Genomic DNA, 22,707 nt, shown 5'->3' with positions numbered 1-22,707 from the left:
TGTGTGTGTGTGTGTGTGTGTGTGTGTGTGTGTGTGTGTGTGTGTGTGTGTGTGTGTGTGTGTGTGTGTGTGTGTGTGGCTGTAACACAGCATATTAGGAAAGAGCATTCCTCAGTAAACCCCCAAACCACAGACACACACACACACACACACGCACACATGTGTGCGTCTGTGTATGTGTGAGAGTGAGTCTGGACAGCATACAGAAGAAGTTCATGCAAGGTTAGTGGGTCAGGAAGTCACGCTTCTGGACGTTCTGTATTTAGGAAATGACACAATAAACACACATATACACACACACACACACACGCACAAGTTGTTTGTGAATTGAATTGACTAATGGATTTGCGTTGTGGTTTACTTTACATAGGATCATGCAATGTGGATAGAGTACTTGCCTCTAAATGTAATGGCATCATTGAAAGAAAAATCAACACTTTAATAATAACAAAAACCACAATAATAATATTGATAATAATTGGAGACGTTCAAAGGATTCAAAGAACTTGAAGAAATCGAAGAATTGGAGAATATGACGAAGAAGGATCTGAATAGGCTCCTCAATTATCCTTCCTTATTAAGCACCGACCTGTTTGAGAGTGATATTGAGATTCATTGAGATGAAAAAAATATCTTTCATGATCTTAGGTCCTATAACCACTTCTAATTTGTTATTTTACATTGGTAAGGGAAAGGTTCCAAGTTAGAGTTTAAAATGAAGGCATAAGTCTGAATGCGTTTGAATAAATCATCTTTAGCGTCTCCTGGAGGAAGAATATGAAATTGGTGGAGAAAACTAAATACATTATTTCATAGCTTCTTGTCGTTGTAGGCCTACCTCAAAATCCATGAACAAACACTCCATTGGTCTATTAGTATTAATACTAATAACAATAATCGTTATTATTATTATTATAATGATTGTAACAATAATATTACTTATGCCATACTGTGGCATACGTGCAATATCAGTTATTGATGTTATTAATCCAATTCAATATTAATATTTCCTGCTGTTACAGTTTACATTTTTGTTATTCAATGGTTAAGTCTATTTCAATGATATAGGGACACGTTCATTTTATAAGACTCAATATTCGGTGGAAATTACACAATCATTTACCACTAGAGGTCAGTGTCATACATTTTTAACCACGGAAAACGGCAATAAATGTCTGAGGATATGCACTGCCAATTCTTTCCCAGTTCTCACAATTTCGTAGAACTAACTAACTATAATTTCATTAACCCTTTTTAAAATTGAGATTATGTTGTTTACCATATGTTTACAATAACATTAGTACATTATAAATAGTTTACGTTTGCAAGTTCTTACAATTGGTCGACAAAAGTTCATGTCATGTTAAGTATTTGCCTGAAGGCCTATAGCAATATCATCATATTGCGTGCCGTCAATCTATAACTTGATGCAAAATGTAGTAATCTGAGTAATCTGTGTCTGCAAATATATATGTATATTGGTTTCTGTATTTATTTTTTTAAACGAGTTTACATGTTATATAGGTATTGATCTTCGTGGGTGAAATCAAGATATTTAAATCAAAATAAATGTTATGTTGGGCCTACTGTATTCTTGCAGTAGTTTGAACATAATATGTTCAAACTAGTTTGAACATAATATGTATCTCCGTTATTATCTTTCTTTCTTTTCACACAATCACACACAGACGCACGCGAACACACACACACACACGCACACGCACACACACAAATAGGGTCAAATAATGGTCTCCCATGGCGTTCAATATTTAGTGTCTTTATAAAACAGATTTGCAAAATATAGCCACGGCTCATTCATTTAAATACACATAAATAGCAGGAAAACATTTTCCCATTTCAATTCAAATAAATTTGAAATAATTGTTTTACACGTAAATCAGAAATAAACAATATAGGAAAACAGGGTTTTAAACCCTTTCGATTTCTTAACACAGAAAACACAAAGAAATGGCTAAAGCTGCATTTGATTAGTCAGAAATATACACCTTTTAACACACTTCAAAATTTATAACAAGGCTTATTCAAGTTTGTGAAGGAGCAATCTCAGCATCTTTGGAAAGGTCCCTTAAAGTCGTTAATTTTAAAGCAACACATTTTAACATCATGAGCAAAAGCAAGTAACACCACCATGGCTGAGAGTTTGAGACTATGTACAATAGTGCAGCCCAAAGGAAAACAGAGAAAAGAACAGGCAGTAGATTTGTTATGAACATCGTTTAGCGCCTAACCCTAACCCTGACTGACACCACTTCAAGTTAATTCCTTTCATTTTTAATGTGGTCAAAATGTAGAAACACAAACAGATCCATGTGGTTGTGCTAGGTTGTTTATCAAGCACTTTAAAAGTCTAAAGTCATCACAACGCCAGGCATTTCAAAATATGCAAATGAGAAATGGGTGGTTTTTTTGGCACAATGTTTTGGAATGTGGGGCGATTGTTTTGTGTATTTAGAATACTTCTTAATGTTTTGGTTTTTTAAAGTACATTCATCATCAATCCTCAATTAATAAATACTAGTATAAAAATAGTGACTTGGGACAGTAAGGACCTTTGAAGGGATTGTGTCCGCATACTTCATCAAGACCCATGAGATTAATTCAGCAGTCTTCTGGAAAAACACAAACCTGCATCTGAATCGAACAATAAGGCAAACAATAACAGTTCAGTGTACTCTCTGGGGCTTCCTTCTAGAAAAATATATACGTAGATCCGTTTTGATTGCGCTTGCATCTCTTAAATGCTATCAAAAACCACCAGCGGAATGAATCAGCTTACTTTTCTTAAACAAAGGAACATCTGTAAAAGTAAACAGCTATACCATACTTCAAAACGTCCTCTTTATCTTTCTCCATCGTTGAACCATATTCAAATCATATCTTCCCCAATATCCAATCACCGCGGCTGTCCTTAAAAGTCCTTTCAAAGCTCCACCAATGGGAGCTCAGTTTGCAGGCTCGGGTACGGGCGGCGGCCGCTCCAGCCGCATGGTCCACGGGTCGGGGGGCGGGGCGTAGAACCCCGAGCGGCTCAGCACCTTGTCTCCGGCCAGCGTGAAGGAGAACATACCCCTCTGCCTCCCGGCTCCGCCCCTCAGCTCCCCCGCCTCCTCCTCCTTCTCCTCCTCCTCCTCCTCCTTCCCCTCCCCCCGGCCCCCCCCCAGCCCGGACCCCGCCCCCCTGCCCCTAAACCCCTGACCCCTGCCCCTGTTCGCCATCAAACCCTTCACGCCCGCCAGACCGCTGAGAGCCTTGACCCCCGCGTAGGGCGAGCCTAGCAACAAGCCGTTCTCCTCGAAGGTCCGGTTTGACGTCACGCCTGTCGTCGACGTCGACGTCGTCGTCACGGCAGCCGGTTGACACAGGAAGTTGTCGCTGTTGTTGCTGACGCTCCCTGGAGTGGCCCTCCAGGCGGCGGGCCTGCGGCCCCGGCGTGGGCGGGACACGCGGCAGCTCTGTCTCTTGATGTGGCGGTGGAGGTGGTCGGAGCGCGTGAAGCTCTTGTAGCAGTGCTCGCACTGGTAGGGCCTCACGCCCGTGTGGATGCGCAGGTGGTTCTTCAGGTCGTAGTTGTGGACGAACTTGGAGTTGCAGTGGAGGCACATGTAGGGCCTCTCGCCCGTGTGCTTGCGCATGTGGATCTTCAGCTTGTCCTGTCTGGGGAAGGGGGGGGAAACAGACAGGGGTGTTGGTGTTGGGGATTTGGACTGGTAACTGGTTATTGGTTAAGACATGATTATTGTGGTCTTGTGTTTTGCTGTTCTTGTCGAATGTATACCACGTCTAACCTAGTAAATAAGCCCGATTGAAAGATTGAAAGTAAATAAGTGTGATTGAAAGAAATAGGAAGAACTTGTACAAACCCATGATGGGTTTGTACAAACCCATAGCTGTCCTCTTTTCCTACTAGTTTATAATACTGTGAGTTTAATAACTCATTGAGTACATCATCAACTGTCAATCGGAATCAGATTCCTTCTTTTGGGATGTTCATATAGTATGTATAATGAATTTCTTTGGGAAATTTCACCTGTCTTAGCGGCCTTGTGACAGGTGACCAGAAATGCACTTAAAAACGAATACAACCAAGCATCAATAAGAGTCCGACACAGAAAGTGCACAGAGAGCCCTACTTGGCTGACGCCTACCTGGTGAAGCGGACCTCGCAGATGGTGCACATGTAGGGCTTCTCCCCCGTGTGCGTTCTCATGTGCCGGGGCAGCTTCCCCGCGCCCTGGATCACCTTGTTGCAGATGGGACACTGCTGGGCAGCCTTGGGCTTCATCTTGCGCTCCTCCTCCAGCTGCCAGGGGGGGAACAGCGCCCCCAGGTGGGAGGCCGAGCTGAGGAAGCTCAGGTACGAGCGGAAGTCGGCCTCGTCTTTGATCTGGCCCAGCGGGACGTGGCCTTCCAGGGACGGCGTTCCCCCGGCGACGCTCGCGCTACCGCCACCGCCGTTCACGCCGGGGGTCTCAGAACCCCCCAGACCCCCCACGAGGCCGGAGCCCACCAGCTCGTTCAGGAAGTCACCGTGAAGCACGCCAGCGCCACTGCTAGAGGGAAGGATAAGATATGAGAATTAAGGAAATGATTTATCCCAGACGGGAATAGCGCGTCACAGCAGACAGCAGACATGACGGTAAGAAGACTTAAAAATCCATAATAAATATAAAATATCCATGTAAAAAAACAACTAATAACATAGATATGATGTCGGCATGCACAAAAAGAGTAGTAGAAACGTGGCTTCGGAAATATACATTGTCACACTATTAAACTATTAACTATTAACCATGCATGTGCATTTAAACTGCAGAGGCTTGACTTACTGCGTCACTTCCTCCTTCACCTCCTCCTTGATCACCTCCCTCTTCACAGCCAGGTCCAGGGGCCTGGAGCTCTCCAGCTGGGGGGCCGCCGAGGACCCGGGGGGGTAGTGTCTGCCCCGGGGTGGGCCTCCGTTGTGGGGGTGCGGGTGTGGCTGCTGGTGGAGGTGGCGGTTGTGGTGGTGGAGGTGGTGGTGGTGGTGGTGTCGCCCGGGCTCCAGCAGCTGCTGGGGGAAGCCGGAGATCTCGGCGGCCCACATGGAAGGGTAGAAGCTGGGCAGGAGCGGGGAGAAGGTGGCCTGTCTCTTGTCCAGGGCGGAGGCGATTCGCGGGTACAGCCCGTCTTGCAGGAGGGACTTGATGGAGAAGTCCTTCAGGGCGCGGCTCTCGGTGCTCTCCTACACACAAACAGACGTCGGAGGTGTTGGGTTAATGAGGACTCGACGGGTTGGTGCAAACTCATGGCAACGACGACAAAGAAAGGAAATAAAATAATTTAGGTGATCCGAGAATTTTGGACTCGTTTGTTAAACAGTTTTGTTAAACTTCATTTTTTCTCACGCAACCACACACAAGATTAGGGCGCCACCACCTGCCTTGCATTGCATGCATGTGCTCATGTGCACGCACACACACACACTCACTGTGAGCGTGTGTGTGTGTGTGTTACACAGACCCTTCCTCAGTGACCACTTGTCAGGGAGAAAGTCTTCATGATTTCTCCTTTGCTTTTACTATTCCTATCTTGGGATTTTAGCGAATCAACGCCAATCAAAACATGAGTAACAGCATACCTGTTTTCCTCTCATGTTGTCCGGCGACTGTGACTGCCTGTTGTTGGCGTGCAGCTCATAGCTGCTGTTGTTGTTGCTGTTGTTGCGGTAGTGGAGGTGGCGGTGGTACTGCGACGTGCTCGGGGGCGGGGACTCCTCCCTCCCGCGCGGCGTCCCTTCGCCCCGGCTCTCCGGCGACCGCGTCGACCTCTCGCTGCCTCCCTCCTCGTCCTCCTCCTTCCTCGACCCGTCCTCCTCCTCCTCCTCTTCCTCGTCGTCCTCCTCCTCCTCGTCCTCGTCGTCCTCCATGTCCTCCTCCTCCTCCTCCTCTCCTCCTTCACCTCCTTCCCTCCCTCCTCCCGTGTCCATGATCTCCAGACACACGTTGATGATGCACGGGATCTCCAGCAGGCGGGCGGCGTTCAGGATCTCCTTGACGTTGGACGCCGTCACCGTCAGCGTGGAGGTGTAGGCGAACTCCAAGATGGCCGTCAGCGACTCGGCCCCCACAAAGTCAATCTCGTACGCGGCCGCCGTCTGCGGCTGCTGCTGTCGATGATCCCCGTGGTTGCTGTGGTTGTCGGAGGCGGTCACCACGGTGAAGAGCTTCTTGAAGTACTGGCTGCAGGCGGCCAGGACGGAGCGGTGCGTCTGGTACTCCTGGTCGCGGACGATCAGCACCACGTCGCAGAACAGGCCGTCCCGGCGCTGCTCGTTCAGGCTGCACAGGATGTCGCTGCTGTGGTTGGGGAAGGGGATCCCGATCAGGTCCTCCTCTCTGTGGTGGGACATGGTGGGGTCGGGGGGGTCGGCGGGGGCCGGAGTGTGTGCTGCACCCTAGGCGGGGGATCTGAGGAGAGGGGACGGAGGTGGCGGGTTAGATGACGCTGTGACAGGCGTTGCTGCTGGACTGCTGGTACCTACGTATACATTTGTGGATTTTGATTTGTTGATAAGATTGACATCTTCTTTGTCTTTGGAGGATGTAGTGAGAAATATATAAAAAGGCCTACCCAAAATGAAGGCAGATTTGCAATTGTACACTTATATAGCCATCTTCACAAGGTATACGTTGGGATCTTTAGATAAATCGTCATCTGGATTTCAGTGTGTTACTTGCAAGGGCCAATGACTAGTGTCTAATGAATCTGATGTGGTTTTGATGTTATTGTGTTCTGTTGACCCGTCCCACAAGATGCTGCAGTTCCTACCTTCTGAATCACTCTGGTGTTTACAGACCGTGGTAAAAAAGACAACTGACATTGGCACCGCTCTCACTCATTCACATCTATGAATAGCGCTTAAACTGTGCTGTCCGCACTCGCGGTCAGGGAAGGCATGTGTACGTCAATACTTTGAAGTGGTCCTGCTCACCACGGCGACATTGTTGACTGCCTCTGAGCGGGACTTGGACTATGAAGCCACATTGACGCACACACACACACCAACCCACCCACCCGTGCACAGGACACACACACACACTCTTTGACAAACCCACCAATGCAAACACACACACACACACACACACACACACACTCTGACCCACCCACTCACATAATAATAATAATAATAACACACACACACACACACACACTGTCCCAGTCTCCCTCACTGTTGAGGCGGCGTATCAGATGAGACTATGCCAACTTCAAAAACTTCAGAAGAAAGCCAACCTTGTGCATCAGGTATTCAAGTTGGACAAAAGGGTTTTTTATTCTCGTCCACGTTGTTGCTAGGTAACGGTTGCCATGTTAATGTCACTAATACCGAGTAGACATAATTATTTAAACGCCTATAGAGGGGGTGGTGGTATCACGTATATCTCAGACCAGCAAGTTTGAGGGATTTGTTTTAATATATATATAAAATCGATTCAGTGTGGGCGTGTTTTTCTTGTTGGCAAATACGAGCAACGATAGCAAGACGTGATATTAGGAGCTGTTATTTAACAGACATATTCGCTGTCGGGGTGGGGTGGTAATGTTTCGTGTTTTGTACAGTAGGCCTATTGTACGAACCCCTATTAATGAACGTTTGTGCAGTGCGATAGAGAGGAGATAAATCAAACAATGACAAATTGACGCCGACGTGTTGACCTACCATCCCTGCAGCCAAACGCACGACGCACGCAAGTATCACTCGCATCACTTTGACTGCTTCACATCAGGACACACACTCAACGTACACGCTTATTGAATGTTCATGCGGGACATGCACTCGCCGCCACATTGCGGGAATAACAGGTTAAGAGAATAGCAGCCTGTCTCGTTCGAGGAGAATATGAAAGACGTGGGATAGGCTGAAAGCTCCCCAACAGGTTGCACAAACACGGCGCCCCTCCCAGCGCGCCCCCCCCCCCCACACACACACACCCAAGGCAAACAATAACGAGGAGCTTGGAACAACAGCGATTGGATGAGAGGGGGAGAGAGAGAGAGAAAGGGGAGAGACAGACACAGAGAGAGGGGAGAGAGAAAGTGAGACAGAGAGAGACTACTCAAAACCGCACATCCAAACTGAACAACTTTAGTTTGGGATAGCCTTTAGCATTTAATATTGTCACCGATAAAAGGCCTACATTGTAGGCCCACAGTACAGGTATGCCGACACTTCCATTGTAGGCCTACAGTACAGGCATGCCTACATCACATTTGTAATTAGTTCACCTCTTAAATAGTACTCTGAGTCTACTTTATACATCTAAACATTTGGACTAATTGGACTCCATTGTTATTCCCCCCTCCCTCTTTTTTTTTAAGTTTGTTTTGTTCAACGTACAGAGAAAGAAAGAAACAGAACGACGGACAGAAGGGCAGACAGACAGAAGGACAGACAGAATGCGCAAGACCGGCCGGGTAAAACAAACGTATTCAAGTAAGGTGACACGTGCTGGGTGCCGTTCGCGTGTCGTAGTAGTGGTGGAGTTTCGTATGTTGTCGTGCTCGTGCTCGCGCCCCTGAGCGAGCACCACTCCCCTCCTCCATTCCCACTGCTTCCCTGCTGCAGCCACTCCGCTAGCGAGAGCTATTTAGCGGCCAGCCCCTAATTACAACGTGGATAGGATCTGAGGAGGATGTGCCACATAGACAGGGAGGGGAGAGAAGGGCACGGCGTTCCCACCACAAGGTCCTGGGGCGACATTTCATCAGCTAAAACAGCCTTTTAACCCCTTAGACTTAACCCCACCCATCCGAAATAACCAGGGCGGAGGAGCAGTGCAGTGGCTCACGCTCAAGCTTGGTGAAGAAAAAGGGGTGTGATAATGGCTATTTTAGTTTGTTAGTTGTTGTATTTTTGTGATTTAATTATACAGGCACAAAAACACTTCTGAGTATTTTGTATGTTCCTACTATACTTTTGGGAAAGTCTGCAATATTGACTTCGTCAAACTTTTAGGCTCAAACTGCTGAAGTTATTCTATTGCTAAATGCCATCTTTCTACTGGTCCATCCATGGTAAATATTACTCTGAAATATTACACCTGTGGTCATTAAAAAAAAAGGGTTAGGGTAAGAATATCACAAAGAAAAACAACAATAACATGTTTTCAGTTGCATGGAGGTTAAAAACCATCCAACTGTTGTTTAGTTGAACTAAATATGAACCCAATTATTAAAGTGACCCTTAATGGACAGTCTGCCTTTGCGTGTGACTTTCTCTCTGGCTTCACGCCTCACTTAGTCACTAACACTTTCTACTCAGTATTCTTCAGGACACCCACCTCACAGCATGTGTCACCTCCACCCATGTCCCATTCCACCTCCAATCTGGCCACCTTCTCCTCAAGTAGATTTTCCTCCTCCTCTCCTCTCCTCTTATACTCTCATCCCCTCCTCGACTCCCCTAGCCTCTCTTACCTTCCTTTCCTCCCCTCACCTATCCTCTCCCCTTCTTGCCTCTCCTCTCCCCTCTCCTTTGGCCTCCCCTCTGCTCTCCTGACCTCGCCATCTCCTGTCTTCTCCTCTCTCCTCCCATCTCCTGTCCCGAGCTCCCAGACTCCCCCTATCCTGGCTAGGATAGGGGGAGTCTTTCTCCTCCAAGCAACTCCTCTCCCTCTCTGCTCTCCTCATCTCTGCTCCTCAACTCTCTCCGGCCCTTCCCTCTCCTCTCTCTTCTTCTTCTCCTCACTTCTCTCCTCTCCTCTCCCCTTCCCCCCTCCCGTCTCCTCTTCCGTCTTCTCTCCCTCTGCCTACTTATCCCTCACTTTTTTTTTTGTTGCAACCAGAGTGATGACAGCGAGTACAGCAGCGACATCATCATCATTATGGCCATAGCAGCCGCCCATCGCTATAGCATGTCCCCTCGCTGCCTTGACCGCTCAGGCCACAAATCAACAGTTAATGTCCATCTCAGACCCCCTGTCACCGGGGCAGACACTCATTTGGCCTGCAAGCAAGCAGCGGCTAAAGCCCAGTTTATCCCTGTCAGGGCTGGGGCATTCACCTGACTCACAGGCTTAATAACCTGCAGCCAAAGCCCTGGCTTTACCCCTGTCACACAATGCCAAAACAGTGAGGTTGCACCCCAACAACTGTCACCAATGGACAATCGCCCAGCCAATAATTCGTATTGTTGACAGCAGGAGGGGGTGGGGGGGGGGGGGGGGGGGAGAAGTCACCGTGCATGGTCCTTAAAAAGTGGCCTTATTAGGGGCCATGCTCTCATTTGACCGGTACACAAATACATTATCCCCCAGTCCGAAAACACCGGCCTGCCACTGGTAGTTCGGGACCGGTGTGTTGTTAACTTTTTGGGGTCGGTGCTATTCTTACAAAGTAATTGAATACGTGCAATTATCTTTTCTGTGAATTTGTTTGTTAGCTTTTGTGAATTATATGTGTTAGTAAAGCCAGCATGACAAATATTTATATACCGTAGAAGTTATTTTCTTAATCTAGTCGACCTCGAGTTGTCTTTGTCTGCCGCATGATTCTTCCAATTGAACAAGTATGGAAGGAAGATCACGCTCAGACCGCAGCATTGTTTCTACAAGACGTGTATTCACAGTCTGACCTACTTTAATCACGCACCAAAAACGAGTTAAGAGCAATGACAAATATAATGAAAATACTACTTAAAACACATGATTAGAAATGGACTGAAAAACAGGATATTGTTTTATGCTATCACTGTTGCTTAGGATTCGAACAATGGAACTTAAGCAAGAATTACACTAAAGCAATAGTGAATTGTGACACGCACCTATTGAAATGACTGTATTCTTAGTACCTAAATTATTAAATACTTTTATCCTTTAGGGATGACATTATTGCCGTTGTTATTGAGAAGCACTCAAAGGAAAACCCTTGTAATTGTGCTTTTTATAAATTACACGATATTTCACCGTGTCATTTAGGCCAAGTATGTTGGCCTTGTAATATAGTTTACAAATGTGAATACTTCCATGAATGAATAGACTCTCCTTGAATTGATTCACGCAAGACGTTAATACCACATGATCAATTTTTTTTTAAATTTTCTATGCAATATAATCTGAACAAAGAAACAAGCATCATGTGATAGACAACTCAGTCCATCACATGCCCAACTGAAGGTTGAACTACGATAAGCCAACAATAGAAATGTCAATGCAGGTTGTCTGACATTTTGTAACTTCATGAAGCAAGCCTCTCCTCTGAGCTGGCTGAGAGCAACCGTGACAAAAACAACCATTTAAAGCTTAGCTGGAAATCGAAACATGTTTTTACTTCTTTTTTTGCGTGTCGCTCAGCATCGTTCCACTGCATTGTATTCCTCAACTCCGCTACGCATAAATCGTAGTATTAATCTCTTGTGTACTGTGTCACGTGGAGCGCGTTTTAAGCTGTAACTGGATAAACAGTCCTTGGTTAATAGATAGCGTTAAAAAATACTGATTTGTGTTCTCGTATTGAATGGAAACACCTGCCATCGAAAAGGGGAAAAAAAATCTTTAACCCAACTTTCAGAAAAAAGTTGAGCTACTTTCAGGATAAATTGCAAATAATACAAAGACAACATGGATATTAGAGCTAACTCTAAAAACCCAAGTGTGTCTTTTAAGTTTGCAGAAAACGGGTTGACCCGTGCTTGCCTATCGCAGATAGAGACAGGCCTACACGGTCTGAACGAATCAATTCACTGTAACATCAATATAAATGTGTACCACCAGACGGTACCTGAACTCAGATACAGTCTGCGATACGGCCGTTAGAGGGTTCAGTACATCACACTTATCCACATTTTCACATGCAGTTGAAACCGGCAAATCGTCATCCCTGCAGCTCACACATCTTAAAAACAAACAAAACCCAAAAACATTTTCACATACAGAATTAATAAACGCACACACCGACGCACACACACAAACAAACACACACAGGCTCACAAACTCCCAAACGCACTGATGCAGACGTACACACACATGCTCACACACACACACACACACACTCACACAAACACATTCACGCACAGGCGCACACACACACACACACACACAGCACGCCAACAGTTGTTAATCACTTTAAATCCGCCGTACCTTGACTCTCTCCGGGCTCCCCTCACACGTGTGTGTGTGTGAGTGTGTGTGCGTATTTACACACTATTAAGGACCTCAGCTGCTCCTCGGGTGACCTCTGAGCATTGCCTTCCTTGGAGTGAACCTCTCTCACTCTCTATGTCTCTGTCTCTCTCTGTCTCTCTCTCTCTCTGACTCTGTCCCTCTCTCTCTGACTCTGTCTCTCTCTCTCTCTCTCTCTCTCCCTCTCTCTCTGTCAGTCAGGTCAGTCCATTCACAACAAGCTGCACCACCAGGGATGCCCATTCACAAAAAAACAAAACAAAAAGGAATCGCGCCCGGAGATGAATAATAAATCCAATTGTGAAAAGAATGAGAAAGCGCCAGCAGGAGAAAATAAAAAAGCGAGAGTGAGAATCCCTTCCCGCGCTCCCCCTGTGTGTAGCGGAATGGCTAGTGTGGAGTTTGGATCAGGCTGTGTTGTAAAGGCGTGAGAGAGAGAGAGAGAGAGAGAGAGAGAGAGAGAGACTGAGCGGGAGGGAGGGAGGGAGGGAGAGGGAGAGGGAGGAGGGGAGAGCACCAGCGCTGCGCCGTGGAGATGTTGCTCTGCTAGTTTTTATAGCAGGGTGGGTAGGAGCTAGATAATAATACCCCATCCTCGTCCACAACACAAGTTTAAACGTACTGTGTAATAAGCCCATGGCGCAGACACCCTCTGATTTAGGTCAGACAAAATGAATTTTTAGTTGTGTTTGAGTGGATTTCTCTGGGTTGTTTTTAAGCATGAAGGGAGTGGGTCTGATGCTGATGGAAGTTTGTGTGTTTGTGTGTGTGTGTGTGTGTGTGTGTGTGTGTGTGTGTGTGTGTGTGTGTGTGTGTGTGTGTGTGTGTGTGTGTGTGTGTGTGTGTGTGTGTGTGGAGGGGGGGGGGGGGGGGGGGGGGGGGGGGGGGGGGGGGGGGGGGGGGGGGGGGGGGGTGGAGTAAGCCAAGGGACCTCAACAGAAAAAGAGAGGAACGATTTAAGTTTTAGGAAACTTTTTTTGTATGCGCTGTGAATGGTGGAAAGTTAGCTGAAGAAGTGGTGGGCGTTTAGAGGGCAGAGAGCTTGTGTTCGTTTACTTCCTACCCTCCTCATACAGAGCGCTAACTGAGACAACCTAGTAGCCTACTATTTAGTTACTAACTTACCCTTTTCCTATATACCTCTGTTAGGGGATATTCCCTTCAAATAATTCTGCAAGCTTTGCAAATCAACCAGGTGTTAACCAAGTGGTGTTAACCTGTTGCCTTTTAGTGTTTCTTTTTATTCTGTTCTTCTAATTAATTGATTAGAAAGTTATCGACAATCATTGGAACAAGCTTTTCCAGGTTGCCATGCATTCAACCAAAGTTACCTGAGATATATTGATATGTTAAGGGTTTAATCCTTAGATCATACATTCTTTAGTTGACCTTATTTGCTTGGTAATTGAGGACTCTTATTGTTTTACAAACTCACTTTCACCCATAGGGTAGGGTGTCCTGTGCGGCATCACTAAAGCTTTACCCTGAACATGTTTGGAATGTATGGGGGGGCTATGTGTACTACCACAGTACGTGTGGGTCTTTTTCTGTTGGCTCAGACTGCGGCCCAGACCACGACAGCGGTTAGCACTGTTTGGAGACGCTAACTAGTTTTAAACCAGCTCACCGCGGTGACTAAAATACATAAACACACAGTGTACGCTTCCGCCACACTATGCTAACAGCCCCCCCCCCCCCCCCCCCCACAAGACGGACGACCAGACAGACAGACATACACCGGACAAACACTGGTTCTTCATGATATAACCGTTTTGGGTGTGTTTCTCTTCTCAGCGCCTCCCTGTCGTCATAGCAACACGCAGCAATACCTGTTTCTGCATGAACCCGATGATCCGAGTTAATAAAGTGAGAGCCGGTCTTCAGATAAGCTAATAGATCACAGTAAGCGCAGGGCCGGTGGCTTATCTAATGGGTCAATTAGGTCTCGTTGGACTGCGCACAATTGAATTGTAGGTCTGACACAGTGATTGGAAATCCAATAGGCTTGTGTAACGCGGCAGGGAGCAGGGGCAGAGCATGTATGTCTGTATGGGTGTGTGTGTTTCTTTCTCCGTCATCCGCACACATCTGTAAACATTTCAGATGACTCGGCTGGATCTGTTTTTACATGCGTCCTCTGTTCTGCGTGATGGTTTATAGACATCAGTGACTTTACTGTGCAGTGCATAAATTACAAGGTTTTCTCTGCCTTGATATAATTGATAATATATATATATATTTGTAGTACATGTTTTAGAGCTTAACAAAGTACAGGAAATATCTGTCTGTGGAACTTTCATGGACAGTGAATTGATAAAGAGTGTAAGAATTATACGTTTGGATAAGAAGAATGGACTCCCTCTGAGTTGACTTGTGAATGACTGAGGGTCGAAGTTAATTTTTTGATTCTCAAATAATTGAAAGACAAATCCTCATCATAATAGCCCCAAACACTACTCAAACACTTAGTCTGCCAAGTTTTGTCCAAACAAAAGATTATCACATTTCCTATGCAGTTGCTGGGCAGTATGTTGTCATGTATTTTTTGAAAGTATAAGAGTTCCTCAACAAATATTTTAGTCTTTCTTTATATCGGAGTCAACTGCAGAACGCCCACGGGAGCTGACCTTACCGTCCTGCTCTGTGTCTATTGTTCCCACCTACGTGCACCCGTTGTACACGCACGCAAGCACGTACGCACGCACGCACACACGCACGCACATACACAGACACACACGCACGCACGCACGCACGCACGCAGACACATACGGACACGCACGCACGCACACACACACGCACAGACACACACACACACACACACACACAAAAAAACCAACACACGCACACACACAAGCTCTCACACAGACACACACACGCACACACACACAAGCTCTCACACAGACACTCACACACACACACACACATACGTGTGCGTGTGCGTACACACACATGCACAAACAAAGACACATACGCAAACACATATAAGAACTGACTTCTGCTTCTAGGATATAGGCTGTTATGAATTCTTGAATATCCTGGAAATATAAATATATATAGGCTACATTAAAATGTATATAAATACACAGGACTGCTCACTGTGTGTGTGCGTGTGTGTGTGTGTGTATGTGTGTGTGTGTGTGTGTGTGTGTGTGTGTGTGTGTGTGTGTGTGTGTGTGTGCGTGTGTGTGTGCGTGTGTGTGTGTGCGTGTCTCTGTGCGTGGTTGTGTGGGTGTGTTTGTGTGTGTTTGTGTATGATGCTCTTATGGTGTATCATGGACACAGATCCTAGCGAATAAATAATACACACACACACACACAGACACACCCACACACCTGGATTGGATTCAACCATCCAATAACACTCCTTCACAAACAACAACAAACAATTCTAAAATAAATAAGTGTACAGCTAGCACCAAAGACAACTCCTACTACTACTAGCACCATGACTACTAATATTGGCCTAACTTATCATGGACACAGAAAAACACTCACACACACACACACACCGCACGCACACAAACGCATACACAACGACACACCCACTCACCCACACCTATCAGCCACCCATCCATCCGTCAGTCAGTCGAGCTAGGTCATTAGAACTCACCTTGGAGCATGTTGGGGCTGGAGGGTGGAGGAGAGGGGAGGAGAGAGGAGTGGGGGAGGGGAGGGAGGGAGGGGAGTGGAAGGGAGGGAGGGGAGGACGGGGAGTGGAAGGACGGAGGGGAGGGAGGGGATTGGAGGGGGGGGAGGGGAGGGGAGGGAGGGGCAGAAGGGAGGAGAGGGGAGGGAGTGAAGGGAGGGGAGAGGAAGGGAGAAGGGGAAGGGGAGGGAGAGGAGGGAGGTGAGGTTTTCTTACTTTCTGCTGACTGCTGTGTTTGTGCTGTAACTTCACTCCTGTTTCGCTTTTTTTTTTCCCTCTCCCCCCCGCTCAGTTTTTTTTAATACATCCTAATCAGTAAGGGAGGGAGTGTTCACCGGCATATACAGCCTATACTGAGACGCAGCGGTAGAGAGAGAGAGAGAGAGAGAGAGAGAGAGAGAGAGAGAGAGAGAGAGAGAGAGAGAGATAACCCTTGACTGCTATAAAGAATTACACAGGTGGCCTTCGAGAATTGCATGAAAGCTGCTGTTGACCGGTAATGTGTGCGTTGTTTTGTGTGTCTCAGTGTGTGTTGTGCAAGATTAACCTATATTGGTAAATGTTCCCCACTTTAAGCTTCTGTGTTTGTGAGTGTTTATATGCATGCAAGTGGGCTTTAGCGTGTGTGGGTGCGTGTGGTTGTTTGTGTCGGCATCCAAGTGTGCGTGTGTGTGTGTGTGTGTGTCTAGGTAAGGTCTTTGGGTGAGCAAGGACAAATCCTGGTGATTATGGGATGGAGGCCAGGCTAGGTGGGACAGCCTCTGTCTGCCCTAAGGTAGTGAGTGTCTATTTGGTCCCACGTGTGTGTGTGTGTGTGTGTGTGTGTGTGTGTGTGTGTGTGTGTGTGTGTGTGTGTGTGTGTGTGTGTGTGTGTGTGTGTGTGTGTGTGTGTGTGTGTGTGTGTGTTTGTGTAACGGAGGGAGATGGCCCTCAGGCACTCTGGCACTTCCTAATTAAAGCCAGTCAGGCTGCAGGGCAGGGGAGACAGATGCCTGTCACACGCACACACACACACACACACACACACATTCACACAAACCAACGCGGGAACACACACACATACACACACACATACACACACACACAAACCAGCGCACACACACACACACACACACACGCACACGCACGCGCGCGCGCGCTCGGACACTCACACACACACACCAACACACACACACTCACACAAACCAACGGGCACACACACACACACACAGACACACACACACACACACGCACGCACGCACGCACGGACACGCACGCACACACAAGCACAGGAGAACAAGACCAGAGACACAGAAAAACAACACACACACTCACACACACGCACACACACACACACAAACACACACATAAGATACATATAGACACACAGACAGACACGAAGACAGATGCATGCACACACTCAGACATTACTACTTTAATGCAATGACACACACACATACACATGGACGGACATGCAAAGACAGACCATCATAAGCAATGTACCGGTCAGCTATTTTGGGACCAGCACACAATCCGACAGCATCTCACTGAACTGACCCAAATCAGTCCATATGAAGCAGCCTTAGGTCATAACAAATTGAGATCATTTGTTTACAAATAATTGAGTTTGCCAATTTACCTTGGCACACACACACACACACACACACACACACACACACACACACACACACACACACACACACACACACACACACACACACACACACACACACACACACACACACACACCTCACCTTGCACACACAGAGATACAGATATCGCTTTCCCTCCACTTCTATTACCCATGAACTCTCCATAAATCTACTGCGCGTTCGTCGAGCCTGCACCGCGATGCACCGCTTGATTATAAAGGCGGTTAGCAGGCCAACCCTTTTGGGGTAGGCGGGAGGCTGGGTGGGTGAGTAGGATCACTATACTCTCTCCATCCCCTCCCAGTGATTAGCAAGTGAAGCGGGCCAGCTAGACCTAGCCCACACACTCGTGTCTCTAAAACTGCCAACCCTGCGCGATGCCTCTCACACACTGGGTGGGTGGACCCACTTCAATAACCCAGATTATGTTATCCCTCTTAGACGCTATGAGATGAACGGGTTTCTTGTGTTACTGCGTGTGATTGTCTCTTCAAAAATATATCAAAAATCGAACACAGTTTGTTCAAGTCTGTTTTCTTCTGTGCGTCCCTGTTGTTGGGCTGATCAGGAGAATAGAGGGGTTTTAGTTTAGTTTTTTCAATTATATTTCCTGCGTTTGGATTGTCTGAAGAAACGTCTCTCTGTGACCACATGTCACTTAGCCGAGGCTGCATGGGTTGCCAGTGGTTACCGGTGGGGGGGTCTATTTTGGATTAACACGATATACAGGAAGGAAGGAAAACACACAAAGTCTTGAAATACATTGTGTAAAGCCACTGCAATCGCTGTTTCTCTTCGTCGTACAGCTACATAAATGTATACACAGTTTGGCAAATCCATATTGCCCAATTTATAATGTGTTTATTACAATCTCAGAAGTTTGATAACAACTTGTTCTTTATATCTAGATGTGTCCCAATCATGCCTTCATAAATATAGATTGAATAAATTCTTAGCAGAGTCAGTAATCGATGTAATGAATTAATGAGTATACCGTTTAAAATATATTGGAAGAGAACAGAAATTATGGCTGCGCAAATGATGACCAGTAATTATCATCTCCCCAAAATAAAACCACAACCTTCGACCACCCCCCCCTATTCATCTAACCGGGAACAAGACACAGGAGCTGAGAGGCATCCACACAAGAGGGTTCAAATACATGACAGAGATCAGGCTCGACCTCTGACCCCTGGCAGCCTGCTGCGGCTTCGTGACTGCTCTGCGTTTACACCGTGAGGCATTTCTCTCGTTTTGTGAGGAACTCAAGCCCATACACCACAGAAGGACCATTTTTTGCCAGAGCGTGGTCCTCCCACCTACTGCAGCCTCTTCAAACCTCTCTCTCTCACTCTCGCTTTCTCTCTCTCTCTCTCCCCTCCCTCTCTCCCTCCCTCTCTCTCCCCTCCCTCTCTCTGCCTCCCTCTCTCTCCCCTCCCTCTTCCGCCTCCCTCTGCCTGTCTCTCTCCTCTCACCCTCTCTCTCTATCCCTCTCCCTCCCACTCCCTCCCTTCCTCCCTCTCTCTCTCTCTCTCTCTCTCTCTCTCTCTCTCTCTCGCTCCATCCCCCTCCCCCTCTCTCTTTCGTCTTTCTCCCTTTTTCATTCTCTCTCTCCCTCCCCCTCCCCTCCCTCTCTCTCTCTCTCTCCTCTCTCTCCCTCCCCTCCCCCCCCCCCTCGCTCTCTCTCCCTCCCCCTCCCCCCCTCTCTCTCTCTTCCTCTGCGATGGGCAGCTGACTCACCCAACCCAACATCACACAACACAACTTGGACTTCCATCGTACGGAGGAGGACGGCCGCACACGCACACACACACACACGCACACGCACATGCACACACATGCACACACACACACGCACACACACGCACACACACACACACACGCACACACACACACACACACACGCACACACACACACACACACACACACACACACACACACACACACACACACACACACACACACACAGACACACACAGGAGGCACCTGCCCCTCACACGGCTGCTTGGACCGGGTTCAGCGGTGCTGGAAGGGACTGGATGATAGCGGGTCTGTTCGTTCTCCTGCCTGACCCGCTGCCACCTATTACATGATGCGCCGCGTGAAGTGTTTGAATCAGATCCCTGTGCTTTGATACCAATGCGGTCCTCGGCAATGCCCCCACAAATCAGGTGGGAAGGGTTTCTGTATCGACTCATTTCATCTCATAATAGACCCGTGTCATTGCACATTCCAAGAGTGCATGCAGCAACAACAAAACAGCGTTTTCCACCGCTCCACTTTGATTGGGATGGTGGTTGATTATTTTTTACACGTCAATGATAATTTGATTTCTTTGCGTTTATGGAGGGCTTTTCAAGACACACACAATGTGTTGCATAGTGTGTGTGTGTGTGTGTGTGTGTGTGTGTGTGTGTGTGTGTGTGTGTGTGTGTGTGTGTGTGTGTTGTTGTGTGTGTGTGTGTGTGTGTGTGTGTGTGTGTGTGTGTGTGTGTGTGTGTGTGTGTGTGTGTGTGTGTGTGTGTGTGTGTGTGTGTGTGTGTGTGTGTGTGTGTGTGTGTGTGTTTTGGGATAGCACGCCTCTTGTTATGGACGCATCCTTTGCCGTATATCCGCGTACCGGGCGTTCATGTATCATGTCAGACTGCGTTTCTGTGTCGTGTAATCGATGCGGTTCTTCTGTATCCTTGTGATTCTACACTTGAGCATGAACATGTCTATCAGACCGTGGACATGTATGCTAATGAGTGAGAGAGGGAGACATAAACAGGGACAGATATACAGAGAGAGAGAGAGGAGAGAAAGAGATAGGGAGATTTAGAGAGAGTGAATGAGGAAGATCGAGTGGGAGATAGAAAGAGAGAGAGTGGGAGAGAGGGGGAGCGAGAGAGATCGAGTCAGGGTGTGTTGATGGACGTAGGTAGGGGCGGCAGTAATGAACGATGTCCCCATGTAACCTTTCTGTTACTAAATAACTGTTGGATTAGGGCTGGGCCAGATTGTTCTGAATCAAGATTACATTAATTTTAATAACCGCATGAATACCTGACTATGCTTTTAATACAGAGCGATTCAAATCAAATGTGAGACAAAATATTAGACTATGTACTGAATACGTTCTTTTTAAACAGTGCGCTATTACAGTTACTTGTTAAAGTGCAAAGTCAATTCCAAAGTGATTCTTAGTGAAAATGCCAACAGGAGGACACTAACTTTATATTCCCATAAATGTCTCCTACAATAGAAAATGTGTTTACACACTCAACATACATGGCTTAATAGCTGTTTATCAGCCATTATCAGCCAGTTTATCATTAATTATCCAAATTATCCCCTATTATTACTAATTTATGTGGTAGAAGTGTGCAACTGTAATAGTATTACTGATTCTAAAGTAGTACTCAGAGTAAATGCAGTCGTAGCAATATAAGTAGTATGACTTACAATTTACTGCCTATCTTGCTAAAAAGGTTCTGAATGACAGATGAATGACTTTTACTCTTATTTTTGTATTATGACATTTCAAAGATGATGGCAAATATAATGCAGTGGATCCCACCCAGACTTCCATGTTCTACTTTCTATAGTTTGCATGTATCTGCTTGGTGTAAGATCACCCACAGACCAGCAGCATGGATACAAATACTGTACGTACGGTTAATCGCGCATACACACAAAAACGGTGGGGTCATGGTTACAGAAGGCACAGTGGAGTTTCTGAAGAAGAACTAACAGCTTTGAAGCGCACAGTCTCTCAGATGTGTCTTTAAGGTGATTCATGTTTCCCCTGAGGTTGCACACAACTCCCTGGTTGCTTAACCTACCCTAACATCTAACAGTCTAACAGCCACAACACCATGTCTGGTAATCACAGTATTTACATGCAATATCTGTTTCTTAAACTAAAAGAGGAGGAGGAAGAAGAAGAAGAAGAAGAAGAAGAAGAAGAAGAAGAAGAAGAAGAAGAAGAAGAAGAAGAAGAAGGTGGAGGTGAAGAAGAAAACAATTTCCGAAGCAACACATGTTATAAAGAGAGTCAGAGTAAAATCTCACTGACCTTTTTAGTAGAGGCGTTTTGATTTCAGTTCCTCTCTCACGGCTCTCTTGGCCTCTCAGGAAACCCAGCACTGTCTTCAGTGCAACACTTACGAAAGTGAGAGAGGGAGAACGAGAGAGAGAGAGAGAGGACAAGAACGAGAACGAGAGCGAGAGCGAGAGAGAGAGAGAGAGAGAGAGAGAGAGAGAGAGAGAGAGAGAGAGAGAGAGAGAGAGAGAGAGAGAGAGAGAGAGAGAGAGAGAGAGAGAGAGAGAGAGAGAGAGAGAGAGAGACAAGAGGAGCTCAAATTTGCTATGAAGGTGTGTCAGAGATTCGGCAGAGTGAAAAGGCACCGTAGCACCGAAACGGTTATCTAAGAAACACAACAAAACAAAGCCTGCTACGCCCACCGGCCTCAGCCAACACCCCTCCCTCCCTCTGAACCAGAAGTATTTGGCAGAGTTCCCTGCAGGTCCACCTGTGCTTAGGGGAGGGGAGTGACTGACACACAAAGACACACACACACACACACACACACGTATGATACACACATTAGCATGCACACAAGTGTGAGACACACATACACACACACACACACGCAGGCACGTATGTCACGCACAAGCACACACGTAGGATAAACACACACACACACCCTCTCACACTCTCATACACAACCCCCCCCTCCACACACACACACAACAACACACACTCATACTCTTACACTCTCTCACACATACACACACACACACGCACACAGACTTACTCACCCTCTCTCTCACACACACACACACACACACACACACACACACACACACACACACACACACACAAACACACAAACACACTGACACTTACTCACAGTCTCGGATTTGCAAACCTGCTTTTTAAGTTAATGCTGGGTCGTGAGGGTTCGGGCGGGTAATGAGCCAAGCTGAGCCCTGTTGGCGTGGAGATGGAGGGGGGGTGAGAGGTCACGGAGGGCGCGAGGTTGGTGCAGGGATTCATGTTTTTGTTTTGTTGTCTACTTGAATATTGAAGAGTTTATTGCAGTAACAGGGGGGGGGGCATCCATCTTGGATGACGGCTGAGTAACTGGTTGAAAGGGCAATCCTCTAAGGAATGGTAGAAGTCAGTGTGGGGACTTATAAAGAGCCTTAAGGGGGAGTAAGACATGAGCCGGGGGCCCGGGGCGGCGACAAGGGGATCGGGGATCTGGG

General features: G+C 46.9%; 1 protein-coding gene across 1 annotated transcript; it reads right to left on the bottom strand.

Annotated features, from left to right (window-relative positions):
* Positions 1-1,768: 1,768 nt before the first annotated feature.
* Positions 1,769-21,846, bottom strand: zbtb7c (zinc finger and BTB domain containing 7C). Its single transcript, XM_030342511.1, has 6 exons — positions 21,512-21,846; positions 5,639-6,467; positions 4,848-5,242; positions 4,167-4,571; positions 3,190-3,675; positions 1,769-3,138 (listed from the first exon to the last, which is right to left on the bottom strand). Exons 2-6 carry the CDS (start codon positions 6,407-6,409, stop codon positions 2,964-2,966), a joined length of 2,232 nt encoding a protein of 743 aa, XP_030198371.1. The 5' UTR covers positions 6,410-6,467; positions 21,512-21,846; the 3' UTR covers positions 1,769-2,963.
* Between the last annotated feature and the right edge of the window lie 861 nt (positions 21,847-22,707).

This window comes from Gadus morhua, chromosome 19, assembly GCF_902167405.1.
Source record: "Gadus morhua chromosome 19, gadMor3.0, whole genome shotgun sequence".
Lineage (NCBI taxonomy): Eukaryota > Metazoa > Chordata > Actinopteri > Gadiformes > Gadidae > Gadus > Gadus morhua.
The sequence above is the reverse complement of the archived record's forward strand: the minus strand, read 5'-3'. Positions and strand labels throughout refer to the sequence as shown.

Coding starts and splice junctions, on each gene's coding strand:
- zbtb7c (XM_030342511.1), bottom strand. CDS start 6,409: ATGTCCCACCACAGAGAGGAGGACCTGATCGGGATCCCCTTCCCCAAC. Junction 5,243..5,638: donor ACAACATGAGAGGAAAACAG/GTATGCTGTTAC, acceptor GTTTGTGTGTAG/GAGAGCACCGAGAGCCGCGC. Junction 4,572..4,847: donor GTGAAGGAGGAAGTGACGCA/GTAAGTCAAGCC, acceptor CCTTCCCTCTAG/CAGTGGCGCTGGCGTGCTTC.